Consider the following 21,542-nt stretch of genomic DNA (forward strand, 5'->3'; position numbering starts at 1 on the left):
AGAGATGTGAAGAAGTCTCTCCGTCCCCTGCACGGTGTTTTGGACGCCCCTCGCGTCCGGGCAGGCAGCGCCCAGGCCAGGCACGGCTCCGGGAAGCACCTGCGAGCCCGGCCCGGGGTGCAGCGCTGGCCGCCGCCCGCTTGGGGAAATGCGAGCGGAGGGCCCGCTCCGGCCGAACAAGGGCGACGCCGCCGAGGATAAAACAAGAGTGAAACGTAGGAAGGAAAATAAGGAAACCCGCCGGGGAAGCCCGGGACGCCGCGTCTCCCGGTTGGGTGCAGACCCGCCTGACGGAAAACAAGGTGCCCTGCGGGGACAGGCCGTGGCAGGAGCAGCCCTCGGTGCCTCGGGACCCGGCTCCGACGCCCGCCCGCCTCAGCCCCGACCCCGGGGCGGCAGCCCCTCCACTCCCCGCCCGCCTTCCTGCGCCCGGCCCCGCGGGACCGGCCCGCTTGGCCCGGCGGCGGGCGGGGGCGGCCGGGGGAGGTGGGAGGAGACGTGGGAAGGACTTGTGTTGCCACTACAAATCTGGTGACAGACCCGCCACCGGCACATGGCGATCGGCCCTTCCCGCCCCGCGCTCGGCAGGTGGGTGCGGGGCGGCGGCGCGGGGCGGGGCGGCCGCGGGGGGTGCCTGGCGGCCGCTGCCCCGCAAGCCCGACGCCGCTTGTTTGCCCGCGGGCCCTCCCCCGACGCCCGCTGCCCACCCGTGGGCGAGCGGCAGCGGCTGAGGGGCGACGGGCGCGGGGATCCCGCGGCGGGCCGGGGGGGGTGTGGGGTGGGGGGGCGGCCGCCGCGCGGCGCTGACGTCGCCGAGGGGCCGCTCCGAGGAGGCTGTGGCTCGGGGCGCCCAAGATGGCGGCAGCGGCGGGTGACGGGTGCGTGCGGGGGCGGCCGGCGGGAGCGGGATGGCGGCTCCGCGACCCCGCCGCCCGGCGGGGCAGGTGGCCGGGGCAGGGCGGGGGGTGGTGGCGGCACTCTTTCCCCCGGGGAGGGGCGGTCGCGGCGGCGCGGTGCCCGCGCTGGGATACCTGAGGAGGGGGCGCCCGTCGCCGCGGGGGCGAACCGGGCACGGCGTGGGGCCAGGAGAGCCGCCGGGGCGGGAGCGGCGGGGCAGCGGCGCGCCCGGGACCGTCCTCCCCTGCCGGCAGGAGACGTCCTGCCGCCTCCCCGCCGCGCTCCTGCGTGGGGCCCGGGCCTCTCACCCGTCCCGGCGGGGTCGGGAGGGCGTCGAGGTAAGGGAGACCGGGGGGAGGAGGGGGCGGCGGTGAGCCGCGCCGCCGGGCCGGTCCCGCGGGGCTCCTGCGGCCCGTGCCGCTCGTCGGCGAGAGGCGCGGAGTCGCGCCATGTCGCGGGGCGCTGGGAAGCGCCGGACCGTCCTGCCGAAGCGGCCGCGGGCAGGCTCGGGCTGCGGCGTCGAGCGCCGGGTCAGCTCGGCTGGAGCGTCTGTGCGTGCGCGGGCTGTCAGAACAGGGGCCAGGCGGCGTCCGAGCGGCTGTCAGAGCGGTCGGGGACGCTTATTTTTCTAAATGGATAGAACCGTCAAGTGGAAATCCAGACTAATTAGAAATGCGGTGGTTTTCATGCTTCTGTGAAAGTGCTTCGATCTAAACTATTTGTTTACATTGAGTTCTCAGCTGCTGGGAACGACCGGTTATTCGCAGCAAGAGACATAGAGTGTAATGCTGTGCCGGTGTCCTGGTGTAAATGACTACTTCTAGGCAGCATAGTGTATATACATTCCTTAGTTGGCGGGAAAAAAAGGAGAAAAAAGTTAGGTGACGATTTGTATGGCTCCAAAGAAAGGAGGCTGAGGCCTTTCTTGTGAAAGGCTGCACTGTTAAACATTGGAAATAATTTACAAAACTTCCTTTTGAAGTGCTGCTTTGATTTTTAAGTCTTAACTGCTATGCCCGCAGGACTGTACCGCAGCTTGAAGCTGTGCACATCAGTGTTTTGTTGGGATGCTGTCTTTAAAAAAGGAACTGTGTAAGAAAGCAGTACATATGCCTGGTATTTAGCAGACTTGTTATCTAGAACTTTCAGTTGTTCAAGTACCCGTGATTGCTGGTTTTTCAAGTACTCTGAACCTGACGAAAATCAATCGGTAAAATGTCATCTGATGTAAAAGCCAGCATATTAATAGGGCACATGGGGGTGTAAACACAGGCACACAGACAAGCATACGCACACACGGACACACACATATTTATATATTTGTAAAACTGTATTGCATTTCTAGTTCAACGCTTGAGATAAACTGATTTTTCATTTACTTGCCAAACAATTAATTACAAAAGTCGTGACTAAGGGACAAAGTTGTCACTAATGGAAAAAGTTTCCTTTCGGTTATGTTTAGAGTTACAATTTTAAAATGTACTAGCTGTGAAGATGAATCTTAATTTCTTGTTTACATGGAACACAAATGGAAGAAAACCAGCCATTTTCCTAAGTTGGATGGGTTTTTTTGACATCAAGTACTTTTTCAGCTCATGTGTAACCCCAGAATGTACATTTTACCAGCCATTCTTTAGTGAGACTGAAGAAATGAGTATGCCAGTAAAGTTGAAATGTGTTTCAATGAAAAAAAAAAAAAAAAAAAAAAGAGCTATTCCATATACCTCTATTTCTAACTTGTGAAACTTTGGTGCAGAAAAATATACCTTTGTGTTTCTTTTTACCAGACAACTTAATGCTTCCAGTGGTGCTATTCTGTGTGTTGGTACTCGTTATTTTGCTTACCACTTCAGCTCAGGTCTGTGCTAAGAACACAGGGGGGCTTGATCTCTGAAGTGCTGGTCAACTAATTCACAGTTTCTTTGTGTGTGTGCACAGAACTGAATCTCGGGAGAGAAGAATGCATAAACTAGCGCTGAATAACTTTCTTCAGGGAAATTTAACATTAGAGTATTTGCTTGTACTATTTTATTCTGGCTGCAGCTTTCTTCTAGGAGTGGGAATGACTGTGCAGTATTTTTTAGGTTTCTTCCACCATTATGTGTCACTTCACCCCTGTTTTTTCCCTGAGCTCTTCTAGTTAACAAGTCTTGGTTCTAAGGTAAAGTTTTTAGATTTTGTGACTCGACGTAGTCAGTCTCAGTCCTTCAGTACTCCACATCTTAAAACATTTGAACTGTCATCATGCTGCTTGACGTTCAGCTGAAAATTTTTTGGTCTCAGTTTTGTAATTCTAGCTTTTTCAAAGACTTTTCAGATATTTCTGTCTTTTTGACCAAACTCTGCGTTTTGATTTCTTCAAAGACTTCTCCCATGTCAATGATTTTCCTCCCCCTCCCCCCTTCCACCTCATCTCCTTTTCTCCACACGACGACGTAGGTGGGAAAATGTCATGCTGGCTTGGTTGTTGGTGGGGGAGCTGGGGTTTTAGTTTTTTTTCTTCAAGCCGCTGATCTTGTGCTTTCGTAGAATCATGTTGCTTTTGCATGAAGAGCTTGATTGTGCAACCCTGGTTTGCACAGTGCCTGAAATCAGCAGGCTGTTTTGTCCTCAGTCCAGTATCTGCTTACATTTGAGACATGTAAGTAGTTTCACTTTTGATAATATTTTTAAAATAGAGAAACACACATTTTCTGACCATATATTATTAAAAATAAGGGTTAAATAGGGCACAGTGTTTACACAGTGACTTTAACAAAACCAGAAAGGGTTGACCTGTCAGACTCCTCTGACTGACAGCATTGCTGTGTGTGACAGCCCTGTGGGAAGGCAGGGTTTAGTTTTCTTTTCTGGCCTGCTGGAAAGGACCGTTACTAATACGTTACGCAGGAGAATCTATTTCTGTTAGCCCAAAAACACAAAGATGAGTCTTGTCTCTTAAAATCCTCTCTACTATATTTAATTCTTGCAGCACACTTTAGATATTACTTTGATAGTCCAGGAAGGATTAACATACATAGTTCAACTCTGAAATTTATGTGAATTTTATCAAGTGCTAGAAAAGCTCAGTTTTCTTGGGGAAAACAGGTTGTCAGACTAGAAGAGGACATGGGATAGCTCTAGCAGTAATTGTAAAGACTAAAAACCCAAACTTGGTAAGCAAAGCTATTTGTAAAAGGATCTCATTAGCAGCCTACCGATAGACTACCTTTTAGAAGGAAAGAATTTTGTGGATGATAGCAAGCTCATCAAGGTGTTATTTGTGTGATCTGTTGACGGTAGCACGTAGCACACAAGGGATCTCGATCTCCTGTGATACACTTGTGAATGGTGCTTAACCTGGGAAACTGAATGGGTACCTAGACGTCATGGTTCCTGAAATTCTTCAGTGTAGTCAGCGAGTACGGACTAGAGACAAGTCTTAGATAAAACTGAATGAGAACGATTTATATAGGTATGTAAAACTGTATAATTTATTAGTTTCACTACAGCTGGCTCAACCTTTTCTGTATTACAGGGTAACACCTAACAGTGCGTTGCAGTGCTTGATGCTGATTATGTGCTTTAGAGTTATTTGTGGCTCTTATGCTGGTGTCTGTATTGTAACATTTTAAAAGGCAGTAGCTGTGGGCCAATTAAGCAAACAAAGCAATTTTTTGTTAAATCTTTTAACTACAGTTTTTATCTAAGTACCAAATGAAAATTAAAGGTTCTTTTCCTATCTAGCTGCAACTTTTTACCTGTTTCCCTCCCTTAGCAGTGTCATGGCATTGTGCGTTAGGATTCCCTCAGTCTAATGCTTATTCTGACCTAGACATCTGTTCTAAGTTGAGTAACCTATTATTGTGTATTTCTGAATTGTAAAAATGGAGAAATATTAGTATATTTAAGGATAATAGCGGGAATATAATTTTTTGGGTTCTATCCAGAGTTGTCTGAATCACTCAGTATTTTTGTGATGTGGTTTACTTATTGTAAAACAGAATCCTGGACCTTGATAATTTAGAGCCTAGGTCAGGTCTACAATCTGCATGCATTTTTAACGGTGCAACTTGTCTTAATTGGCATAGCCTGGATATTTTACAAACCCCTGGTACCCCTCAGATGAATTAATCGTTTCATCTGGCAAATACTGTGCATAATGATACTGGTGCCATGTGCTGTTTAGCTCTTTAGCTAGTGACATCGTGGTACGAACATCCCAGATCAAATACAATAACTTCCTGATATATGGTTTCTCTATAGAGATAGTCGAAAGATGGCAAAACCAAAGAATGAATCACTGTCTCTTTAATTCTTGTTAGGCAGAGCCTGCCTGTTTGTTTTAGGTAAACGCACCTTATAGGACAAAGCAAATACAGCAGCTTTGAGCAAGTAAATGCTACCACATAAACTTATTAAAAGATGTAAGCCAGTGTTGGCCAAATTTTTAAATAATTTTTTGAAGACATGGATTAGAAAGATCGTTCAAAATGCAGGTTTTTATAAAGTTTACAGCAACTGAGGTAGATACCTTCTGTCTTATGAAGAAAGCAAGTTTTGCTTTTTAGGTCACACTTTTGCTTTCAGAGGTGTTAGGATGACATGTTAAAATGTCCTTATTGAAGATACATTATTGTAGAGAGCATTGGTATTATGGGCTTGCCTGAGCACAAAGGTGCAGTGATTTAATTAAAGGTGTGGTTTAATTAAGGGTTTGAATTGTATAAAGCCTCATTTGTCTGAACTGTTGGCACTGTGTAAACATAATAAATTTAAGCGAACTTTGTACTTCTGCACTTTCTTGCACTTATGCTTAGGAAAAGAATTAATAGGAGCAGTTTATAGCCATAGTCTCACAGAACGGTTTGAGTTGGAAGGGGCCTTCAAAGATCCTCGAGTCCAAGCCCCCTGCCATGGGCAGCCCTCCTTGCACTAGATCAGGTTGCTCAAAGCTTATCCAACCTGACCTTGAGTGCTTCCTGGGATGGGACACCTGCAGCTTCACTGGCAACTTGTCCCATTTTAAGTTGTGTTTGTATCCAAACTCTTTAACAGTGTCTTGTAATTTAATGGGTGCCCTGAAAAAAACACGCCTCATCTGAAGTGTGGCTAGTATGTTTCAGTCCTGAGTCGGAAGGTACTGGGAACACAGTGAGATTGAGACCATTTAGTCTGAAGGTCGAACTGCAGTTGATGATGTTGATTGTGGCCCCACGTAACTGACTGCCTTTATGTGTTTGGTGACACTTAATTGGATGGCAGTCGTGATCTTGGCCTCAAGTATGAGTTTGGTATACTCTTGATACCTGTAAAAGTGATGCACTTGGGTATTTATGAACTGTAATTTATGACTTCTTTTTTTTAGTTGCAGATTGAAATATGGACAGCGAATAGTTTGGATGATGTGTTTTGCCAGTGTATCTCTGCAAGTTCAGTTTTAACAATGGATAAATGTAAGCACATCGGGCGTCTGCGTCTGGCCCAAGATCACTCCATTCTCAATCCTCAGAAATGGCATTGCATGGACTGCAATACTACCGAATCTGTGTGGGCATGCCTCAGCTGCTCGTATGTGGCGTGTGGAAGATACATTGAAGAACATGCACTAAAGCACTTTCAGGAGAGCAGTCATCCAGTGGCATTGGAAGTAAACGAGCTGTATGTTTTCTGTTATCTCTGTGATGATTATGTTCTTAATGATAATGCAACTGGTGATCTAAAACTGTTGCGAAGTACGTTAAGTGCAATCAAGAGTCAAAACTATGAGTGCACTACTCGAAGTGGGAGGACTTTGCGTTCTATGGGCACAAGTGATGATTCTTACCTTTCACATGGTGGTGCCCAAGCCTTGCTTCGGAATGAAGATCGTATGTTCACAGCTCTCTGGCACCGACGGCGTGCATCCCTGGGAAGAATATTCAGATCATGGTTTGAGTTGACACCTACTGGAAAAAAGATTTTGGAAGAAGGACGTAGGGAAGAAGCAGAAGAAAGAAGGGACAAAGCTAGGAAGAGAAGACAAGAACGAAAGCGTGAGTTGAAAGCAGAGATGGAAAAGATGCCTCCAAGAAAGAGCAGTCGTCTGCAAAATCAGATTAGAATGTCCTCCCAAACAGCACCCTGCCTGCAAAAACCATCTCAGAACATGGAATCTGTGGCAGAGTTGAAAGAAACATATACCTCAGATGAAGTAAGATTGAAAAAAATAAGTGACTCTCCAATTAAACGAAGGCCCACAGTGACTCCTGGGGTAACAGGACTGAGAAACCTGGGAAATACATGCTATATGAATTCTGTCCTGCAGGTATTAAGTCACTTACTTATTTTTCGAGAATGCTTTTTAAAGCTTGACCTCAACCAAACTCAGGAACTGCTGGCAACAGCAACCAATGATAAAACCAGATCTTCATCGAAACACCTGTCAATAGCTGCCTCAACATTACATGTGAATGAGAGCCAAGAGAAAGTAAAGGGATCATCTTCTGTGAGGCGGCCTGGTTTATCCTCTGGCTTAAGTGGAGGAGCATCAAAAAGTAGAAGTATGGAACTTATTCAGCCCAGGGAGCCCAGTTCAAAGCATATTTCTCTCTGTCATGAGCTGCATACTCTGTTCCAAGTTATGTGGTCTGGCAAATGGGCACTGGTGTCTCCTTTTGCCATGCTTCATTCTGTGTGGAGACTAATTCCAGCCTTCAGAGGATATGCCCAACAAGATGCTCAGGAATTTCTCTGTGAACTTTTGGATAAAGTGCAGCAGGAACTGGAGGCTACGGGAACCAGATACACAGCTGTCATCCCTGCTTCTCAAAGAAAACTTATAAAACATGTTTTGAACGTGGTTAACAGCATCTTTCATGGACAGCTATTAAGTCAGGTATGTTTTATGAGTATTTTTTTAATGTAATGATTTGTAGTTATGGATTTATACTGGCCAGTGGTAGGCATACTTAATATAATTAGCATACCTTAATATAATACTGAAGGTCAATACAATTGTAACTACTGAGGAGGCATGGGGAGGATTAAATACACACGGTTTCAGAAGAAAGGTCATTTGGATACTCATAAAACTTTCAATAGAAGAGTCACTGGATAAAAATGAAAGTTTAAATTTGGTATTCTAAAGCACTGAGAAATATCTGTCTTTGCTATTAAGTACCAACTAATTTGTAGGAATAAAGAATTTACAGTCTTAAGTATATAGCTTATCCCTATAGTGATACTAGATAAAAAGTGTTAAGGAAGGTGTTAAATCTTGTCTAAGTGGAAACTGATGAGGTAATGGCTGCCAAGCAGGGTATTATTTCAGTAAATAGCTTGAATTTGAGATTCATTACTACGGAGTAATTGCGTGTAATGATGCTGTGTACAGGAATACTAATACTTCTTTTCTGTTGCAACATAAAGGTACAGAAGGTTCTGTCAGCACAGGAACTAAATTTGTGGGATGAAGGCAACTGTTGTTTTTCTTTTTTCTGTCTGATTGCTCTCCTTTTTTCTGTCTGACTGCTCTCCTTTTTTCTTCTTTTCGGCTTCCTGTTAAGTACTTCAGTGTGTCCACTTACGATTATGCATATCCCAACCGTGTGTATGTACAAACGCCTGAGAACTGACTGAACAAACAAATGCTGGTTTCTGTTGAATCAATCTAAAAACTGACCAGACTGCAGCAGGAACAGAGGTTGGGGAAGTCTTGTGGTCCCCAGGAACTGATCTTTAGTATGCATGCACACGTTAATGAAGGAGTACAGAAGCATTTTATGGATATGTCAGGTAAAGGACATAGTTCTAACACAGATTAACAAAAATGTTGATGTTCCTATTGTTCTATTTTGATTTGTAGTTTAATGTTTTAGTATGTGGAGTTAGAAATCCAAGTTGTTTTTGACAAAGGTAGGATTGTTTACTGCTATGATACTGTAAACTTTATCATGAGATAACAGGGTTGTTTGCAGCATATGCTGGCTTTTAGGTTATTTTAGGGTTTGTGTAACTACAAGAAACTGTTTTATCAACTAAAAAAAACGGATAATCCTCTACCTTCCATTTGGCCCAGTGTAAGAGCATTTCTGCTGGCATACCTCCTTTCCTTAAGGTAGTTTATCTATCTTGTGTCAGGGTTGTGCTAAAGTGTCTAGTATGTTATGTCATTAAAGCTTTCTATTTGAAAATCACATTCCTGTCCAAAATAGTAACTTTGTTAGTAAAACAAAGTAATTCTTAAGTATACTGACAAAGTTTTGTTGCATTCCAAGCCTTCTTACGAGATCTAATTTTTTGGAAGTATTTTCAAGGTTTTGAAGGCACACGCATTATTTCAGTAGTACCACTTTTACATGCTTTTAGGTTTGTTATGTGAAAAGGCTTGTGACTAGAAACCCTCCCACCCTCCTGAAACCAGGGAGGGAAATAGTGATAATTCACTCAAGTGTCATCAAGTAAGACTGAAAGGGAATTAAACAGTTTTGAGCTATCCTGTGATTTCTGTGACTACAACACATATTTCTTTTACTGCAGCTGGTTAATGTCTGTGTGCAAAATACAGCCTTGATGAACTTGAATGCCTCAAGTGAGGGGAACAAGGAAAAGAGCATTGAGGCTGTTATCTGTAGTAATTCCTCCCTAGCTCATTGGGCAGTTCCACAGACAACATCCAACACTTCATCTCCTAACGTTCCCTTTGTCTTCCACCACTCTTTTGTTTCAGTTTAAGTCTTCACTAGCACTTTGGAACATTGTAAGTATTAAAAGCAAAAGGTAACTCCTGAAGATTTACATTTCTTCCTTGATAAAATGTATTCAGGTCATCTTATGATTCAGTCCCTGGTGTTTGGACATAGAAGGGTAAGTTTTAAAGACTCTCATTAGGCTATTACTTTTCTCTCCTCAATAAGCTGCCTGCATCATGATTTCACTAGGCATTTGTCAAAACTGGCACAAAGTTCTATAATGCAGTTAACAAAAAAGGCAAGAAAACATCCATGCAGGGCTGAATTAAAATGTGACGTACTTCTTGCTGTGTCATCACATCGTTGACAACGTTACTTATTAAAAGCAAGGAGTGTATGCTTTGTCCCCGTAGGTTTCAGCATTACAGTTTCTCTCTAGAAGATTGTTGGAGCTGTAGCCTGTTGCATTAAAAACAGGATGGGATTTTAGTCTACAGTATTTAATAAGCTACATCTTAATTCAGTGAATAATGGGAATTGAGAAGTTACTTTCTGTGTGCAGTTGCCTTCCACTTAAGGATCACTAAAAAAATTATTATCCTTACTGTCCCTTTGTACTGAAGATACCAGTTGAACGTACTTGATTCTGTGAGGTACTTAAGCATAGTGAAGTCAGTCTTCTTGACCTTCAAACCTCAGCAATACTATGAACTACTCTTGATACAGTACGCAGAGGATCACTTACAATGCAGATAAGCTGTATGTTTACATAGGTTTCACATTACTTTCATGCGCAATAAAACGTTGTCCCTATTCTTCTAGCTCTTCTATTTTAACTTGAAGTCATAATCCTGAGTTTGCCTTCAGTCTCTTGCTATTGCAGTGGCTGCCTGGTTCAGCACTAATTTAGGATATAAGATTAAGAAAGGAGAAAATCGGGTGTGTGAGAATCTTACGCAGATTATTTTTTGTTAATTAGGAAAAGCTTAAGGCGATGTCAAAACAATTCCACATTTTATATGAGTTGTTGTTTTGTAATGTTCTTGGCTGATTTAAAGTGAGTATTTGTCACCTACTACTTGAAATCTTTTATTACTTTATGGATACTAGACTAGGTAACAAGTAACTTCAGGAATAGCACAAGTGGATTGCTTCTTGACTTTTTTTAAATTTTTTTTTTTATTTTATTCCAATATCCTTTTTAGGATCAGAGCTTTTTGCTTTGCAACACAGACTGAAACTTCAATACCCAGTACATCTAAGGGAAGTAAAGACAGCATAACTAGCTACAAAACCCTTCCCCTCTTTTTCCTTTTTCACATGCTAGTCTTCCTCCAGGGATTGCCTGGAGAAAGTTGTGCTGTAGCACTTACTGGACAAAGGAGTATCTTGTAAACATGGGCTTTTGGAGACAGATCTGGAGCAGTGGCTTGTCCCTCTCAACCCCATTGGGAATGTAAGCAGGTGCCAATATATCTATTGAAGTCCCAGTTGTTTTCAATCCCTCAAGTGTTTGTACTCGTAGAAGGTACCCGCTATCTTCTGTCCTCAGTCCTTCAGTGGGAAAGGAGAAGATACTGCACTATGAAGTTATGTGGTACACTGATCTACACTGATCCACAGATCTTCAAAGTACACTTCAAGGGCTCAAGTAGGTTAGCTGCTCTCTCTGTCAAGAGTTTTTTGGCTTGTGTTTTTTCAATTGGTCCCAGCTAAATAGCACAGTATCTTTAAAGTATCTTTATTTCAAACTCTGTCCATATTAAGCAAGGAAGTGGGCAGGTATATATGTAAAAGTCCAGAGATTGAAATAGCAGATTTTAGCTTCCAGGGTAAATGTGTGTTTTCAGCACTGCTTTCGGAGAATTGTCCTGCATATCCGCAGAGATCTTATAAGCAGTAACTCTGATGTGTGTAGTTGTACCAGTGTTAAAATTTTTGTCAGGATGGTTTATACCGGGCAGGGGGGAGACAGGGAAACCAGTATGAAGTATTTGTGAAAGCTGATCTAGGCAATCTAGCTGATCTAGAAAGCTAGTTTAGCAGGTCTATTGCAGATACTTAACGCTGGCAAAATCTTATGCCATAGTAGTGGCAATGTTGATTTAGTAACAAGTTTCCTCTACAGATAAATTGTGATTAGTTACCATTTCTTCTTAGGACAAGCCTGTTGTGGGCTGTGAGACTTTTTCCCAATAATTCACCATTTATTATAGAAATGCCTAGTAAGAACTAATTTTGGTATCTCTAGGCATACTTAAAAAAATCCCAAATGGTTTGATTACTTCCTGATCATTTTTAAGATGGAGTCTGAGCAGAATGCCTCCCCCTGGACCCTGGGAGAGTAAGTGTGCAGCGCTCAGAGAAGTGAGTATGTCAAGACCCAGAGAGTGAAGTAGGTTCTAACCATTGTAGGATGTAAACTATGTTTTAAAATTTTAAAAGGCGCTGCCTTCGCTTGCAAGTCTTGCTCCGTTTACTTTCTTAACCGCTACTTCAGGACAGATTGACTGAGAGAAAGGGAAGTGTTTGACACCCTTTGGTTTTGGGTAGTATGCTGTGAGTTAAGGTTTGGGGGAGAATGCTGAAGCTGACTTGTGCAGAGCTGGGTGTTAAGTGTCCCACTGAATACACTATTAAAAACTATGAGAACTTCAGGCAGGTCATAGGAGAATTTGCACTTAAACCAATCCGTGACCTGCGTACTGTTTTCTGTATTCTGGTATCAGTCGCTGTTTTTACGTGTAGCATGAACCACAAAATGGTTGTCAAGTTGCTTTCTAACCAGATGAAGGTGACATTTTAAGTTAATCTACAAGAGGCAATTGAATCACAGACCATGGTTTGCTGTGGTTATGCTTATGTTATTCTGTTAAATAGATACAGATAACTGTGATGATGCTGTATACTCATCACTACAAAGTTTAGGGCTTTTTTATGACTGCAGAAATACAGTATGGACTGTCATGTAGAATTTTGTATTACAGCAGTATCCTAGAAATCTCCTTCTACTTGGATTACTTTGTGGAAAAATGCAATTACTGCTCTTTCTATATATGTTTCACATAGTGAAAACTTAAGTAGTAGTGAAAGCACAAAAATGGGGCTGGCCATCTTGCTGTTCTTAAAAAAAAACCAACCAAACAAAAAAGAATTAAGAGCAGAGATAGTAACAGTTGTTTTTCTTCCACGCAAGTGCAGGCAAAATAGGCAAAACAGCTGATGATGGAATTGGCTTCTTCTGTAGCAAAATGTTAACTATTTTCTTCGGCTGCATTTAGGTTAAATGCCATCCAGGGCAGTGGCTGTCCATCAAATTATTGTGGGCACAATGATCCTTGTGCAAGTGGTCTCCATGCTTAGCTTCAATCAAGCAATTTGATCCATCTCTTTTCAGTCTGGCCTTTGGCCCATGATTGAATACTGAGCTTTAACCAAACAATTGTATATAAGTACCCATGTTTCAAGGCATGAGAGGGTGGTCAGGGAAGAACATAAGGTAGAGATTTCAGACTAGCTAAAACCAGGAATTTACTTTCTTTGCTCTAATGTAAACTTCTCATGTAGCTTTGTTGCAAAGGACAGCATTAAGGCTTCCTGAAATAGAAATTATGGAGTATAATGGGGAAGGTGAAATCAAACTCTGAATTTGTAAAATGTAGTCATAAAAAGATACACGTCATTAACCAGATTGCTAGAGCAGACTTGGTTTTCTATTACTGTTATTCATACTCATACCATAGAGAGCTACACTGGACAGATGTATAAAAGTTTTTGCCAGCCCTGTGAGTTTGTGTGTTTTTGGTTTTATAAAAACCTCACGTCTTGTTCAGCTTTTGAGCAGTTTATACAGTTTCAGTGCTCTTCATGAAGAAGAAAATCTGGGTTGCACTTTGTGAATGGAAGTGGAGTGTGAGATAAAGGAGTGCCATTTAGGACTGAAAGAGGAGTGATGGGAGTGTTGTAAAGCCTGTGCTGCACAGGCCAGTGCAGATGGATTCCAACGAAGGGTAGGGATCCTCCTACTTGTTAAGTAACCCAATTTATGAGCTCGGGCCTGGCTAAGAAAAATACTTCCAACCTTTGTTCCAGCCCTGATTTGCCTCTCATTTACCACTGAGTGAGCGTACAGGACCAGTTATACACAGTGGCTGATACAGTTGGGTGTATGCGTATCCGAAGACTGCAGGTTACTTGGCTATTACGCAGATCCCAGTTGAACTCTTTAAGAGTTTAACTCTGCTGCAGACTCAGGGTGAGGAGGACTGTCTTGAGTTGGAGAAAGTAAGTGCAGCTCTATATCAGTACAGGATTTTGTCAACACAGGTCAGCTTTGCTTGCAGTTGCATGATGATGAGAAGCAGCACTGTTGCATTAGAGTATTGTTTTTTTAGTTTTTTGAGAGGCAAAAATCAGAAACTAGATCAATTATTTGTTTCTTTTTCTTTGAGGTAGTACTTATTAGCTAGTTGGGAAAGAGGATCTGAAAATAACCTAGTCTATTAACATTACACGCTAAATTTTAAACCTCAGACTTGTTAGAAATTATTTGAAGTACATACTGAGTTCATGTATGCACTTCATCCTGACCTCTTTAATCTTCAGTGTGCGTTCGTGTGCAACAAATTCTTAAGTTGTCAGTTAAATCAACTTTTGGCCCAACAAAATCACCCATTTATACAGTAGAAATCTATTAGTCATATTGTTTTTATGCTGGAGTTAGCTTGAACTGTGGCCAAACATATTATTTTGTCTCCAAGTCTAGATTCTGGCTCTGAATTACTAATAGTTTGTGGCTTTGAAGCGCTGCCAGATGTTAGCGCTTACAAAAGAAGCTCCTGTCAGTGTAAATTAAAGGAGAAGATTCTCTTTTCTGCCATGTAAGTTCAAAGTTTTGTTTTCTAAGAACAAGGCAGTGGCATTTTCTTCTTCTTAGAACTTAAAGCAGCTACCAGCTTTCCTAACTCCACTGCTAAACATGTACAGGTGCACAAATACATATATGCTAATGCATAGATCATGTACAAGCTGTTGTAGCTAATGAATATATTAAATACTAGTTACTCACAAGAACACCTAGAAGGAAGATTCCATAAGGTGACAGGTCTGTCATTATATAAATGATCATGAAATAACAGTCAAAGCAGGGTGAATAACTGTGTAACAGCAAACTTTTAGAGGATTGTAAAGGAACTCTCAAACAAAACCAAGTGTCACACTTGTGTGGGCTTACTAACCTAACTGAAGAGAACTACACCAAATTTATGTAGAGCAGCAACGCAAAGGCGTGCCTGTGAAATAACATTTGGATTCCTTGTGGATTTTTTCATTCCTTTATTACTACGTCTTTGTATTAGTTGTTCCAACTTGTGGTATTTTCCTAAATAGGAAGCATGTTTATAGAGATTTAATTTAGAATTACTTACCCTTGTGGTGCAAACTTAAGGAAATACTTGATATTCCATTTACTTTAAAACATGAATGGTGGTGTCTCATCACACCTGGCTGTTTTTCTGAGCTGATAAATAGCAGTATCTTGATAGTAGGTTCTATATGAAAATTCTGAGTTCCTTTAATCTTATTGGTGGGGAAGTTTAATTGTTGGGGAAGGGGGTGGGAACATGTTAGATGCTTATGGAAGTTCTGTCAAAGCCATCTTATCTAAGCCCAATTAAAATTCAATGTATTTTCAGAATGTGTCTTTTCTAGAGCAGTGAGGCTAGAGCTGCTTGAGTTAGTGGTCAACTGCAACTTATAAGCCAATAAATACATTAACAGTAGAAAACACGGGTAATTAATCTTCAGGATTGTATTGTACTTTATTGTATTGAACATACCAAGGTGAGTGTATCTTTAGTCTCAAACACAGACTTGATATCTACTGGTATTTCTGTATAGCCTTTATGAACTATGCTTGTTGCAGTCTAAATGGAGTTTCACTACTGCGTAAGTTCAGCTGCTAATAGAAGTTATTAATCCACATGGATCATGGAAGGGTGGAGGTCCTTTGGAAGAAGACTCAAATGATGTGGCACTCTTCTGTAAGCAGCTTGAGCTGGCTTTTAGAAGACTGCATTGCGAATCAGCACCTAGTGTGTTGTCATTCCAACTTAGAGAGCTACTGGTTTTAACTTATTTCCATAAATATTGGATGTTATCATAATTGTCCCCTGATGTATTATCTGCATTTTCCAGGTTGACTCACTTCACTTCTTGACATTTTATTTATGTTGTCTTACTGCTTGTCCTTTCCCTAGTGTGACGATGGATCCACTTACTGAAAGAAGAAATAAATTATTTTTACCTGTTAATTTTTCTTTGAAGAAGTATGCTTCCTAATCCAGGCTTCCCTGGAAGACTTACAAAGTAAGAAGGATATGACTTTAAAACCCCCAGCTGTTTTTTTTGTTTGGTGCTTTTTTGTTGTTGTTGTTTCTAAACTTTACTTTCTCTCTCTAATGTGAATTTTATTTTTGGAGTGTTTCTTTTTGGAGAAAAGACTCCTGAGACTCCACCAGCTGCTTTCTCTTGGACAGTCCCAGACAGACAATTCTGACACTGCTTTTGTTTCTCTAAGAATATACCTGTATGTGATAACAGTATTGGACATGCTACTTCAGAGAAAAGAAATTATGTGTACCATTTCTTCTGTTAAATGACTATGTCTTGTCTTTGGTTGCATCAGTTATCTCTAGGGGGATTTTTTTTTTTTAAAAAAGCTATTATTACGGTACTTTTAGCAAAGTAAGTATTTGAGTATAAGCAACTGATGAAATATCATTTTACAGGTTACATGTCTTGCCTGTGACAATAAATCAAATACCATAGAACCTTTTTGGGACTTATCCCTGGAGTTTCCTGAGAGGTATCACTGCAACGGCAAGGAGATGTCATCTCAGTATCCATGTCTGCTGACAGAAATGCTGGCCAAGTTTACAGAAACCGAAGCTTTGGAAGGAAAGATATATGCATGCGATCGGTGCAACAGTGAGTAAAGACAGTATGTACTCATGCATACATTCTCTGTGTAAAATGTAAAGTAAGCTGACAGTGAAAGTACAGAAGAAAATACTAAAAGTCTTAGAAGTATGTTGCAAACAAAGACGTCCTTCTTATGTCCTGATGTGGTCATTTGACAGCTGTTACTTGCCACCTAGAAGATTAAATTGTTCAAAGGATGTGTTGAAGTGTGATGCTTCTCTTAGATAAAGTCTGATCACACACTAATAGCAATTCTGATACTCCCAGCTGAAGAACCCATCAGCTTTTTATATTAAGGTGACTAACCTAAGTGACCACAAGTATTTCATACTTGCATCATAAAATAATCCTTGCAAAATGGCTCTCAGTATATCCTTTTTAAGGAGGCACATAACCAGAGCTATTCAGGTCCACACAAATTTGGTGCATAAATCTTAGACTGAAATACTGTTAGGCTGTTATCAAGATTTGTGTTGTGTAACTGTGTGTTTGGCCTCAGCAAAACGAAGGAAGTTTTCTTCTAAACCAGTTATACTCACAGAAGCTCAGAAGCAGCTTATGGTGTGTCGACTACCTCAGGTTCTCAGATTACACCTTAAACGGTTTAGGTAAGTAGTACCACAGCAAACAGTACTGCAAACTGCCCCATTCAGTTCTGCTCTTTCTGTTGTTTGGGATCAATGTTTTTCAGCATCAGTTTAATTTCCTTTTACTAGTATGATGGAAATAGTTATTCGAAACTTCTTTTTCTTCTTTAATTTAAATGTCAATAAGATACACTGTAAGTAGAGAATTGACTTTTTGGATACACTTGCTACTTTAATAGCAAAATTATTTCATCCTTCTTTTCAGTCAAAACCTACTAACCTTGCTGTGAACTCCGTTGGTAAAAATTAATCTTGTGTTATCTTCAGGTAGAGTAAATGCTCATAGTCACTAACGTATAAACCAAGATTGTATTCAGTGGAAGTCTCACATAGCCAGATAGAACTTTCTCATATAACCAAATACATTAATATTAATGCATTAGCTTGAGAGCTAGGAAGTGGAGACTTCATCTGTGTGAACTCGTAGTCCACGCATTAGCCTGTGCCCAATACGAAGGAAACTGAAAATGAGATAGAATAAATGAGAAATACTGATTAGATATCCTACAATCATTTAGGTTGGAAAATACATTTGAGATCAAATAATATGTGGAAAGTACTTCCCAGTCACTGTAACACAGATCTTAAGATGGATGTTTCAGAAGATGAGAATCATAAAATCATTTAGGTTGGAAAAGACCTTCAGGTGGATCCCATCTGACCCTATAGAGGTGTGTGTGTCTTAAGTGGAGCAGAAGGTCACTGTTTCCTCCTGGACTGTGGGGACTTCATTCTGCTCCTTGTCCCTGTCTTCTAGCTCAGGGGGCTGAGTACCCTGAGGGTAACTGGCCTTGCTATTAAAGACAAGGCAAAAAAGTCATTAAGTACCTCAGCCTTATCCTTATCCTTTGTGGCAATGTCCCATGCCCCGCCCCAGCCCCCTCTTCCAATAAAGAATGGAGATTATCCTTGGACCTCCTTTTGTTGCTAATATATTTCTAAATACATTTTTTGTTACCTTTTATGGCTGAATAGTAGCTACCATAGACACATTTTGAAAGGCCTTGAAATACAGAAGTGAAAGAGGAAGCCTAGAAAAGAAGTATGCAAATTAGCATTGATCTTGTGCACAAAGACAACAGTGATGATAAAATTTGTTATGTTAAAACATATTTCAGAACACTTTCTTTCTTTGGGAAAAAAAAAAAAAAGAAAAAAAAGAAAAAAAAAGTAAGTTTTCATTTGACAACCTTCCAGGTGGTCAGGACGCAATCATCGTGAGAAGATCGGCATACATGTTAATTTTGATCAGATGCTGAACATGGAGCCTTACTGCTGCAGAGAATCCCTCAAGTCCCTCCTGCCTGACTGCTTTATCTACGACTTGTCCGCTGTGGTAATGCATCACGGGAAAGGATTTGGCTCAGGGCACTACACTGCCTACTGCTACAATTCAGAAGGAGGTAGGAATCAGCTGTGGAATAAGGAGTGTGGGAGAAAGGGGTATTTGTAATTCTGAACTGATAGGCTTACTGTCTTCTGTCAAAAGCAGAAGGGGAGTCACTTGTAGCTGAACTGCCTGGAGTGAGAATTGCAGTTCTGTAGAGCAAAACAGTTCAATTTTTGTATTGGCTTGTTAAATGTGTTCTGGCTATAAACTCTCTTGTAAATGTGAGGAAGCTAATCTGGGCCTGAAACAGCATAGGGTTCACTTACAACTCCTTGAATGGGACTGAACACTGATTGGTTATTAAGTGTAACACAGTTACTTCAAATCAGTGTCCTGATGTCTTTTTTTTGGTGTATTTCTTCGCCGCAGGATTTTGGGTACACTGCAATGATTCGAAACTCAACATGTGCACTATGGAAGAAGTACGCAAGGCTCAAGCCTACATTTTGTTTTACAGCCAACGACTTACTCAGGCAAACGGACATGGTAAAACACTGTGTCCTAGCACAGCTGAAATTCAGCAGCACACAGAATTAGCTGGCTCTTCCATGGCCAACAGTAGTAGCAGCTAATCCAAAGCCAGTCAACTGTGTATGGTAAAAGTTTGAATTGTCATAACTATATATTTTTAAATGAAACAGAAGTACAGTATTGTACTTTTTAAATTTGAATCTGTGTACAATGTTTATGTACTTTTGTATGAGTTAAAGTGCTCTTTACAATTGTTAGTAAAAGTTTTTATTGACAGTAAGTAACTTTTAAAGTACCTAGAATTTCAATATAGCTATTTTTTTTAAGAAAAAAGATTGCTATTTGCATTTAACTCTTACCTCAGGCTGTTTGTTTGTTTATTTGTTTGTTTTTTAAGCTGGTTTTGTATTTTGATAAAAGTTTTGAATTGGTTTAGAAAAATGACTTTCAATGGGCAACTGATGTTTCTCTGGTTAATTTTTTATATATGCTTCTGTACATTTTATAGGATAGTTCTAATGATACCGTGATTTTTACTGTCTGCAGGAATTGCTACTAAGTTTTAGAATATTAACATTCACAAGCAAGGAATGTTTTACATGTCAAATAGTAACTGAACTTTTCATAGGTAACACTCTGTATATTTGTGACTAAAGTGAAATTATTTTGCAAGTTTCAAGGGAGCTACACTAAAGATACATTGATAGAATTTCTTAAAGTCTGAAATCAAGGAAATAGAGCGTGAACTTATTTTTATGTAAGAGGAGCATCTAATAATGCAAGAATGTATCTTTACCAAGACTTTCCATGTTTTAAGCCTTAAAAAGTCTGGGAACTTAAAACTCAAGTGCCATAGTCAAAGTACTAACTTGACAACCAGGGGCTTTTTTATTCCAATAACTCAGAAAGCTTTCTTAAAAACAAAACCACAAAACACCACCAAAAACACAAAACCACATTCACCCACCTCACTGTCATTGCTATTAGCACCCCTCTTTCTTGCATTGGGCAAGCTCAATTTAAACTGTAGCAAGCATTGTTGGTCTCGGTAATCTCTAATTCAGACCAAAAGAAGCTGTAACATTTCTATGAAAGTATTTTCAATCTGACTGTTTCCATTACCTGAAACTGCTGTACCTTCTCCATGGTCCTACCACTAGCATTAACAGAACTGTGCACTGATAAGAACTAACAAGCAGGAATTATCAGTCCTCCACATACAGTACTTAATGCCAAGTAAATTTCAATTGTGAAGTTTTGCGTAAGTCCTATGCAAATTGTTACCTCATCTTCTGCAAAGTTTATACCTCAATAAAATGCCTTTATGTGGACAGGAAAACGTGTGTACTGGAATTAGCTCCTACATTATCATTACAATCTTCTTAATTATTATTTTAAAATTTTGTCTAATGTGGGTCAAGGCATTAACTGTAAGACTGCTTTGGCCATCTGTTACTGATTTAACAGCTGGGGTTTTTTTCATGACTTTTCCTATCGTTTCTATCTATGTTTCTGAAAGATGCCATATTACAGGGAGTACATAGTGGTCTCAGTCCTCAAACTTTCTTTGCCTTGTGCTCATCCTAATTTAATGTGCAAGAACGGTTTGCTTCTTTGGGTTTTTTTATTTAAGCCAAGGGCCACCCGCTGAAGTGAGATGATCTGACAAATCTACTCGTTATGGCTGTACAGTCTTTCAAATACTTTCCTTCTCTGTTGGCCTTTCTGATGAGGAAACAAATGTCATTTAAACGCTTCTTTCCACTTACAGGTAGTTCAGGGGAATAGAAAGGAAGGGGAAAGAGTTGTGATAATTGCCTTTCAGACTCCTGATACTTTTTCTTCTCCCAGGAGTATCTCAACTAGATATGTAGGAGTCCTGAGAGACTCAAGCATTAGTGGAAGAGCTTATCTTGGGACTGGGGGGGTTGGGGGAGGAGAAGGAGGTTAATTAGCCTCAATCATCAGTATTAAGCACATAATCAAGTCCCTTAGAAAGGGCCTTATCCTACCAGGATTGCCTAGGCTGTGCTTATAGCTGTCCCCCTGCATTTTCTCTTGCTGCAGCAAGCATTGCTAAGTCTCGAGGCTTTCTCTAAAAGAGATCATTAGCTTAGGAGAAGCAGATTCTGCTTTCTTCCCATTGGTGCTCTCTTGGGTAGAACAAGAGAAGGAGAAAGGACATACTCAGAATTCTGGTCCTAATCCAAGTTGTAGCAAGGATAGAGACGATTACTGCAGTCCAGCATAAGGATGAGCTAATTCAGGTGCACTTCTCAACAGCTTCTGCTTGGGTTCTTAATACTTGCCAGGTGATGCAGGTAGCTCTGCACCCTTTTAAGATGGAGTAAGGCTCAAGCTCAGTGTAAGTCTACATGCTTATGTTCTGCCTTCCTTCACTCAGGTACGTATTTAAAATAGCACTCCAACTGGAGCCAAGGAAGTGGCAAGGTTCAGGAGCAGAAATACCACAGCCAGTGCAGAAGCCTACATCGTGCTGACCTT

The 21,542-nt window shown here is 41.2% G+C and overlaps 1 protein-coding gene across 5 annotated transcripts; it reads left to right on the forward strand.

Moving 5' to 3' along the window:
* Nucleotides 1–369: 369 nt before the first annotated feature.
* Nucleotides 370–20,376, forward strand: USP44 (ubiquitin specific peptidase 44). Of its 5 annotated transcripts, none has more exons than XM_056339292.1 (6): nt 370–588; nt 6,245–7,753; nt 16,337–16,535; nt 17,029–17,137; nt 18,374–18,579; nt 18,936–20,376. In XM_056339292.1, exons 2-6 carry the CDS (start codon nt 6,323–6,325, stop codon nt 19,136–19,138), a joined length of 2,148 nt encoding a protein of 715 aa, XP_056195267.1. In that variant the 5' UTR covers nt 370–588; nt 6,245–6,322; the 3' UTR covers nt 19,139–20,376. The 5 variants fall into 5 exon arrangements, with proteins under 5 accessions (XP_056195267.1, XP_056195264.1, XP_056195263.1 ...); XM_056339289.1 differs by having other exon boundaries at nt 522–588; nt 6,251–7,753; XM_056339288.1 differs by lacking the exon at nt 370–588 and adding an exon at nt 827–878.
* Nucleotides 20,377–21,542: the final 1,166 nt, after the last annotated feature.

Source organism: Falco biarmicus, chromosome 5 (assembly GCF_023638135.1).
Source record: "Falco biarmicus isolate bFalBia1 chromosome 5, bFalBia1.pri, whole genome shotgun sequence".
NCBI lineage: Eukaryota > Metazoa > Chordata > Aves > Falconiformes > Falconidae > Falco > Falco biarmicus.

What these genes read in the sequence shown, in the direction of transcription:
- USP44 (XM_056339292.1), top strand. Translation starts at nt 6,323, where the DNA reads ATGGATAAATGTAAGCACATCGGGCGTCTGCGTCTGGCCCAAGATCAC. An exon ending in ATGGACAGCTATTAAGTCAG is followed by an intron (nt 7,754 to 16,336) that starts GTATGTTTTATG and finishes ATCATTTTACAG; the next exon opens with GTTACATGTCTTGCCTGTGA. An exon ending in TGCATGCGATCGGTGCAACA is followed by an intron (nt 16,536 to 17,028) that starts GTGAGTAAAGAC and finishes GTTTGGCCTCAG; the next exon opens with CAAAACGAAGGAAGTTTTCT.